Source organism: Dendroctonus ponderosae, unplaced genomic scaffold, assembly GCF_020466585.1.
Source record: "Dendroctonus ponderosae isolate FM_Combo_2020 unplaced genomic scaffold, Dpon_F_20191213v2 Dpon_F_20191213_1, whole genome shotgun sequence".
NCBI lineage: Eukaryota > Metazoa > Arthropoda > Insecta > Coleoptera > Curculionidae > Dendroctonus > Dendroctonus ponderosae.
The window spans coordinates 45,232,328-45,241,702 of NW_026017110.1; the positions used below are offsets into that span (position 1 = coordinate 45,232,328).

At 37.0% G+C, this 9,375-nt stretch overlaps 1 protein-coding gene across 1 annotated transcript in view; it reads right to left on the reverse strand.

Moving 5' to 3' along the window:
• Positions 1-3,654: 3,654 nt before the first annotated feature.
• Positions 3,655-9,375, reverse strand: part of LOC109533924 — a 27,858-nt gene continuing 22,137 nt past the window's right edge. Inside the window, exons 2-5 of the mRNA XM_019899436.2 lie at positions 7,457-7,640; positions 6,536-6,772; positions 4,101-4,322; positions 3,655-4,045 (exon numbers count right to left, since the gene is read on the reverse strand). Of these exons, the coding sequence (XP_019754995.1) occupies positions 3,837-4,045; positions 4,101-4,322; positions 6,536-6,772; positions 7,457-7,640 (852 nt within the window). The 3' untranslated portion in view covers positions 3,655-3,836. The remainder of the gene's footprint in view (positions 4,046-4,100; positions 4,323-6,535; positions 6,773-7,456; positions 7,641-9,375) is intronic.

Here is a 9,375-nt window from a genome sequence, read left to right on the forward strand (position 1 = left end):
CAAAATGGACAAAATTAATACTCCAAATATATGCCAAGGCTTAAAGTAGCAACAACGCTACACATGTAAGTAAAAATATTTAAGTATCTGAACAAAGAATTGTAGTCTCTTCCCAGATTTGATTGTCCTGACTAATCACCTGTGAGGCCTAATTAATCTTAGAATGTTTAAAAGTGTTGCAATTGTGATGTATTTTAGTGTGTGATATGATGAAACTGTTGACGAACTGTGTTTTTTTAAATTAATGAAAACAATTTTTTTTGAACTATCTGTCATTTTAGAAAAACTGATGATTGTGGAAAACACCGAAACGTATTTTAATTGATAAATAGATACAATAAATGACTGAAACCCAGGAATGATTTTGATTTGGAATTATATTGGATACTAGCCCAAATTTGAAAGTGCGGAATCTCAGCAATATGTCGAACAATTCTGGCTGAACGGTAGAACCTTTAGCATAATATCGTTTCAAGATAATCCAATAAAGTTGAAGTTTAGCCTGAAGCGTCAAATACAACGCGCAGTTTTGTAGAAATCGTATCATTTTTAATTACACAATGATGTGCCAAGAATTCCTTTTTTTGAATTTCCTCCGAATTACACTCAATATATTTTCCATGATTAAGCTCAATGTACTCATCAATGAAGCTTTCGTAGCCGCTAAATAATGCAGGATTCGTAATGAATTTATTTTCTAGAAACTGAAACCTTCTATAAGCAGAATGAAAAGAATCGCCCAATTGCAGATAATCCTTATTGCTCCTCATTGGAAGATCTACCTGAAAACCACCATTTTTTAACCTCACAAACAACAAAATCTCACATAATTTTTCTTCTCTTGAGAAGAAAGTTTTATTCTGTTGTTCTTCCATCTGCCAAAATTTCGGAATTAGTTCATCAATGTCGACTGATTCATGATCGCCAATTGCGTCTAACTGAGCAAGACTACAAGACGTAACTGATCGTTCTCATGGTGCACAATTGGGGCTGCTCCAAAAATCAAGCAGCCAAGTTTTGCATTTTGAAGAATTGGAAATCCTGAACCTAATTTTATAACTTGCGGATGAATTATTTGCGCATACAAATCAGCAGATATCAACATGTCAATATGACCTGATATCTACAAATTTCATCTCTTTGTCGATTTTTCCCCTCCTGGCATCTACCCAGACATGCGGAAGAGTACATTTAATTTTATCCAATACAGCAAATTGCGTTTTGAATGTATAATTATTAACCTTGGATTCTAAAGTCAAGTTAACCATTGTCTCAACCTCAGTTGTTTTATTACTGATGCCCCCATTCATGAGAAAAGTTTTGCGAATTTCACATCTGCCCAGTTTATCAAATAGTTTCTTTGTAATGAAACTTGTTTGTGATCCATAATCTAAAAGCGCTCTCGCATTAATATACTGGCCGTTTTCCAGACAAATTTTAATTATTGCTGTAGCCAAAAGATTGTTCATAACATACTTGCGACTGTGACATACCTGCCTTAGGTATTTGATTTTCCGCCCTTTAAATACCTAAGTTTCTCGCGTGTGAAATACCTTTAAATTCGTTCCCACTTGTACCCAAAAGTGTATTTTCTTTGCTCTTGAATTGATGCCGGCAAATTTCATTATCACAATTGTTGAGACTGTTACTTGATCCTTTATCTTTATTTCCAGAAGTATCCCTGTCAGCATTGCTCAATTGCTCATCATGTAAAAGTGTATGGTGTTTTCTTTCAGACGATACGCATCCCTGTTTTATTTGACATTCTGTCACCCTATGCGATTTTGTCAAACAGTTATAACATAATCCATTATCTTGAATGAATTGTCTTTTTCGCTCAATACCGACTTCTATATTTTCTAAAGTAGTGCATCTTTTTTCCAGAAAAGTCAGAAATACATCAAGAGTTGGCAATAGTGTTTGTGTATCTGAATATATCAGCCCTATATTTTTTCCAACTCGTAAGCCCTATGTGCTTAATAATCTATTTTTTGCGTGAAAAGATAAACTAATATGACGTCCCATTCCTTGATAGACAATTTTAATGCTACCAATGAATGAACGTGCTGCTTTATGTGTGTTAAAAAAAACCTCTTAGTTGTTTCCCTGTACCTCTTAAAATATGGGGTGTATCTAGCATACCTTTCAAATGTGCGTTAAAGACCACTAATTTATTCTCAAACCTATTTTTCAATAATTGCAGCGCTTGTTTATAATTTTCATTGGATAGCGGCAAGTTATTAATTAAATTTAAAGCTTCACCCGACAAAGCACCCTTTAAATAAAACTTTTGCACATCATTCAAGAATGAATGACTACCAATTATTGCTGAAAACAAGTCTATAAAAGCTTGCCAATCTTCGACTTTATTGGAAAACGTGGGAATATTTATACTTGGTAACCTGGTATTACTCAGCGGCATTGCCGAAGCTGTCTCCAAATGAGTAGAAACATGTTGTGGAAATTGAATTATAGATTGACTCATTTGCCTAATTTGCGCTTTTAGTTTACACAATAAAGACAAGTATTTAGTCTCCACGTCATCCCTATCTGTCTCTTCGCTCTCATCCATTAATTATAAATTATAAAAATTTTCTGCCCCCGTCGATAAATTCAAACAACATTTTCCCATCCGAAATTATGGTTGCGTCATCCACATAACGTTAAATCCCTTTAAATATAGGTATGTTGACAAAAATAAATTTGACATACTGAAATTTCTACTAAACGAATTTGCAACCGCTTATAAAGAGTTTGTAGTTTCTTCATTTTTTTCTTACTTTTCCACGGACGTGCTGGGCATCTTGTTTGATGTGCCAAGAAAGTATGAACGTGAATTTAAATTATGACTTGTTTTCAAATCTGTTGAAAAAAGGTAACTTTAAGTTGTTTAAAAAAGGGACTATTGTTTCCTCAGCACAGGATTGTTTAAAAAAAATACCACATAAATCCAGACCAAATGTGGACTTTTTCGAAACAATTCGAAAGGGAGAACTACACTCTATAATTTTCGAAATTTTATTTCCATTAAGGCGATCTTGGATTTTCCCAAAATGGTTGACGCCTTAATTTTCTACTTCGATCACTGTTTTGTCAGAGCTAGACTTTTGGCCAAAAATTATTAGTGAAACCTCGATCCAAATACGAAGTTGCTTTCAGAACAGCTCAAAAGAAACATTTTGGCGCCTAAATGCCAGACGCATTCATTTTATTGCTATCTCAATCAATTCTATGAGACCCACTTTCGACGAAACTACATGTAAGCTTCAGACCTACTGCAGCCTTGATTTCCAAGCCCTTCGAAAAAGAAACCGTTTGTCAACTGTCAAGTCAATTTTTCAAAATCGTAATCTGCTACTTCGGGGACTATTTTCACAGAACTGGACTTTCTATCAAAAATTACTTCAAAACCTCTGATTAACTACGGATTTCAGTTGAAAACATTACAAACGAGAAAGCAATATAAATCTGACGAGAAATGGCGTTCGATGGATTCCGTCCGTCGATGATTCAAAATAATCTCTAAGAAGAAGAAAATGGTAGAAACCAGCCGAAGCCTCTCATCGAAACGAACATGAGTTCTGAAAAAGCGGCTTAATCATTGATTTACATGTGAATCTCCAAGTTAAGGTTGTGTTAATTTAAAACACTGTAAGGGTTTTAAGTTTTATTTAAAAGAAACACGTGGAAACATTAGCAGAGTTTGATCGGCAAACCCATGAAATATTCATGTTTTTACCCAGAATGACATCAATTAATTTAACATAAAATTGCACAACTCAGCACAGAAAACGGCACTTTTCAATGTTCCAGCTTCTTCGATAGCTACGTCTGATCTAAAAGTATCTCAGCGCTTGAGGTGGAAGCCTGGGAATAGGGTCACCAAATCCCGGTTGGGGCAGCTGGCTGATGTCCCCTGATTGTACACCAAATTGGGGTTCACTTAGCGTGGCAAAGTTCATGCGCGTCTTGAGTGCTCGAATTAGGGGAGTGGGCTGACCAAATCCTGCTGATCTCGCATCCAGACGTTCGTAGCCGTTCTGATCTGAAACCAGTCGAACCATCAGAAAATGCTTAACAAGTTGGGGGCTTGCAGATACCAGTTTGTTTCTGAGTTGATCGGGGATTAAGCAGTTGCTGATTGTACTGGAATCCAGGCCATGTAGTTTGAGGAATTGAGGCTGGTACCTGACTGGCTCTGGCTGCCGGTACTAAGTTGGGATTGGCCGGTAGTGGAGGGAAGAGTGGCGACCTTCCATTTGGTCTGGGTTGCTGTCTTTGGTTCGAGTACCCGATTCCGCCGGAACCCAGAGCAAAGGCCCCTAAAACATAGTCACAGTATTATTTAATTATAGCAATGTCTATTTCAACATTGATGATAGAACATAACGTACTACAAAGAAGCGACTATTAACCTAACCTATTTGATATATAAGCGTTTTATTTCAATTTACGATCAATAATGAAGAAGTATCAAAGACTTTCCAATTTACAGTAGTTTAAATTTTAAACATAAATCCTAGGTAAGAAAAAATTAACTCAAAATAATACTTGTTTAAATATAACTGTTTAATGAGAATATATTATAGTCCACAGGGTCTCGTATCTAAATACAAATTTTACTTTGGTTGATGTAATTTGTTTTTGATTAACCTTGTCTACCTTCATTTCACATGGATGGATGCCCATCAAGAAACAAAAATCGAGAGGTGAGAGCGTTTATTATATATTATATATATGTTTCATCGCATATTTTTATTTACTAATTCCCCCGTATTAAAGAAAATTCCACGAAGGAACAATATATGAACATGACAGATAATAGACAATAATGAGGTTCCGTATGAAAGTGCCGCACCATTAAGGCGAATGCATCAAGGCACTTTTCCAATGATAATCATGTTGCTATCTGCCAAACAGACTAATTAATAAGCTCCCTTAGAAAATCTTTCAAAAGACAAAAACGAGATTTAAGCATTATTACCCAGACAACACAAGACGTCTCTAAGCCGTTATTATGTTTGAACTTTGTATGTCTCTTGAAGACGTCTTTAAGACATCTTAAAGATGTCTACTACAAAACGTCTTGTAAATCCGGGCACCGGACGCTTTTAAGACATCTTAAAAATGTCTGCTGCAAGACGTCTTGTTAATGCCTGGCACAAGACGTATTTAAGACGTTTTGACGAACTTGCTCAAGTGCATCCGATTGAAGTGAAAACCGAAAGACAGAAACTTTACAATTCCCTTGAGAGTTTGGTTAGTGATGACATCGTTTCACAGCCTAGGTGAAGCTCAAACAACTCAACGTTGCAAGTGCAACAAGTGAACCAATCATTAATTCCTAATGTCGATGACGATAGTGAGTTTTTATGCCATAATTCGGATACTGATTCCATAACCGACGACAATGAATTTAAAGGTTATCCTACTTATGATAGTTTTACCAGTAGTAGTAGTAGTAGTAATAACTCATTTCAAACAAAGTTGGGCAAGAGTTGCCTTTGGATGCATGAACCTTGCTTCAAACAGGTCAGTTGAACTAAAATCAGTGATGCCCGGACACTATTGTCATTTTGGGCTAAATAAATGCCTCAACAGTATTTTTAACCGTTTAGGCCAAAATCAAATAACACCTTTGAATAATTCAGCAGGTCTTCTTATAAATATTGACGGATTTCCATTTGATAAAAGTTCATGTAGTCAGGTCAACTGAAGTTATCAATACAGGTTTCTTGTATCAAAATCAACATTTTGCAGTATATATCAAAGCAATTATTTGTGACGCTCCTGCAAAATCATATGTAAAATATATTAAAGGTCATTTTGACTATTCCTCCTGTTCAAAATGTAATGTTGAAGGAAATTATTCTGACAGGGTGTATTTTCCTGACATACATAACCTACGTATAAAGACAGATTGTGACTTCTGACAAAAAACTGATGACAACCATCATACTGGGGAGCCAATTTTAGAAAATCTATCCAAACTTGACATATCAAATCTTTTCCCTTAGACTATATGCACTTGGTTTGCTTGGGTGTTACTAAAAAACTCTTGCTATTGTGGTGTTGTGGCAAACCTTCAACGAAATTATCTGCTAACAAAATAGAATATTAATATTGCGTTTTGTATTTGATGGACAAAATACAAAAAAATAATGAAATGGAAACATGTTATTTTATTTTACATTCCTAATAGGGAATTTCCCATAGAATATTCCTAACATCCTTGAAAACGTCTTTCAAGAAGACATCCCTTTAAGACATCTTTAAGACATCTCTTCAAGACGTCTTTATTTGTAACAACAGACGTCTTTAAGACGTCTCACATATCTGAATTAGATAGATACACACATATCTGAATTAGATAGATGATAGAATTGAAGTTGTCGTCATCATTAACTAGAAAATAACGAATTTCTAGACAATAGTTTAGTATTTCTAGTTGTATAATTTAAATATGTATGTGGGGTGCAAGGACAGAGCCTCCCAATCTCAGACACAAAAAAATATGCGGTAAAAAATAGCTCACCATTGCCGAGATTAATGACTCCCAATGCTCCTGAACCCAGAAAAACCGCACCATTGTTGGTGGGTACATTAGCAGCAGCAGCATTGACTGGTACCGCAGGAGGAGGCTGCAAAGGGATTATTGCAGTACCAGTGACCTGTTGGGGAGCAGGTTCCGAAGCTTCTTGTACTGGTTTTTCAACGGAATTTGAGTTTGCTACCGCCGAAATTTGGGACTTGGAAAGCGCCAAAGTCTTTCCTGAAATCGAAAAACCGCCAGTTGTCCAAAGATTTCAAATGCATAAGCTCATCATTATTTTCCATTAATTCGGCATTTTATCATATCATTTATCGATTAATTCGGCAATCTCAGTTCATGCATCTAATTTAATTTTTTTTCTGTGTAACGATTTACTTTGATCTGACTAAGAAAAACCGACAAACAATGGAAAAGGACGACGCCTACCATGTACCACGTCCACACTTGAAATTTTGGCACATTGCGAGCGCGTGGCGTTTGGTCTGGACGCGGCATAATGTATCTCAGATCTCAGTAAGTTTGTTTTATAGTATTGACCGGATGACGATTTTAATTTTGTTTTTTAAAGGCGAGACTTGGTATCTTTGTGTTAGAGGTTAGATATTTTAATTTTATGCCCTGCTTGTCAGGATCTAATTTTAATCTGTTGTAAAGTTAAGTTTTAATTTTTATTAATGACTGTTATTACATCTCAATGACCACTCTGTCATTGACATACATTGTATCAACTTCACTAAGCTCGCTTTTTAAAGCCCTGATGATGAGTTAAATATAGGCGAAACGTCTAGAGATTAAAAAATATAGACGTCTTTTACTGATTATTATTACGGTCACTAATTAACTATAAGATCAATAATAAATTTCATTTAGAATACTTTAGACTATAGTATAATAGAACTATACCTCCGGGAAATGGCAGGAAATTGTCGATTCCTAGCGAGTATAAATGAGGTCCATTCAGCTGGCTGAAGGGAAACTCCTCACCTCCTTCCGAGTACGAATAAGCTCCGAGGTAGGGACTGGAGCTGGTTCTGTGTTGAGCACTGGCATAGCAGTAGGAGAGGCAAACGGTGATAATCAGCAACCTCTAAAAAAAGGAAATTTATAAAGTTTGGTACATACTTTAAACGTAGGAGTTAACGTTTAAGAGTTCGAATGTTTTTTCATGTTGACGGGCTTGTTGTAGATTGAGTCTCTCTCAAAGTAATGTGGATTATCTTTTATAATAGTGCTGACTTAAAATTATAGAGCCCATCAAAGCCTTTAATATAGGCAAAGTCCCACAAATTAATTTCGGTCTGACTTGGTGCAAACTGCGAAAACACTTTCTCTGCAATATGACAATACCATAATGTTTTCTCAGAAATGTGCCTCATACCTGATTATTGAGTATGTGATACATTTGCCCCATACTACACAGCCAACTATATAAATACCATCTTTGGCAAATTTTATCATGGCAGAGTGCAACGCTGTATGCACAAGCGACTTATATTATAATATTAATATTTCATGAGGATTTCACGCCTAAGAAAACTTGGCGACAGACCAATACTTCTTGTCCAAGCAAGACTGCGTTTATAGCAGACAGGAAAAGCAAAAATCCAACACTACGTAACTGGTCGGATTCGTGCTTTCTTGCTCTGGCTGGCGCCGGCTGGTCTTTGCACCGATGAGAGGGAGGAAGCGTGGCCTAGGCCTTGTACTGATTGAGACTGCCAGCGGTTTACGACATGGCTGACATTATCAATGTTAAAGGTCGAAGCAAAATAAGTTTTTGGCCTTTTTTCTTATTGAATGCCCCTCGAATAAACTCAAAACCGTGACTTTAATATTATCTCCTGATTGTCGTGCGTATGGCTTGCTCGGGTGCGTCCATTTTAAGGCACTGTCCAGGTCATGGACGACATAGCGCGCTTATTTAGATCATGGGCAAAGAGAGCAACCGGCCTTGGCCATGTTGTAACTGTATGCATTACACCAATGTAAATGTTTAATAAATTTTATTTATCGATCTGTTTATCCCATATTAAATATTACACACATCGTAGCGTCTACACCAACATGCTTGCGGATGTGTGCGGACAACACAGAATATTGCAACACCATCGGCAAGTAAAACGCTTTCCGAAAAAGAATGTAATAATTTTACACTAAAATAAAATACAAAATACTGTACCGTGGATGGGCGAGTATCGAACTCCTTCATCTGCTTCCAACTTTTATTCCACTCGGTACAACTTTAACTACGGAACAGAAATAAACTAACTTCAAAGTTACCGTCAACTTCATAAACAATAACAATAACACACGGAAAACACGCGTTTCCGACTCGCGGGGTTTAACCTCTTCTGCACCTGCTCGCTCACTTCACTCACTCTGTGTGTTTCTCGCCTTCGCTTATATAGTTTCCTCTAGGTATCCCAGATAGTTCTAGAAATCTCCAGAACAGGTGCGAAACTTCCCGCTTGTCAGTGTCATATTTGACAGTAAATGGGGCGCAAATGGGGCTCCCATTTACTGAAATACCATGAATTTCGGTCCCCCCATTCCAAACGTGAGTACCCCAGGCCATTTCCGTTACATTGCCCCCCTTCTAAACACTGATCGCCCCGATTAGGTAATTCCTGGACCATGGTTATATCTGGGCAAACGGTGAAGGTGGACAACTTTACATTTTGCCTGAGGGCTCTTCTGATTGCTCATCAACAGTTCAGCGCCGCCGACGTCGCGCGGCTTTTCGCTGGTGTTCACTTGGCGCACCACGTTGTCCATCCATTGCATCAGCGTCCTCACCAGATTGAAGAACTTGAACAGATCGC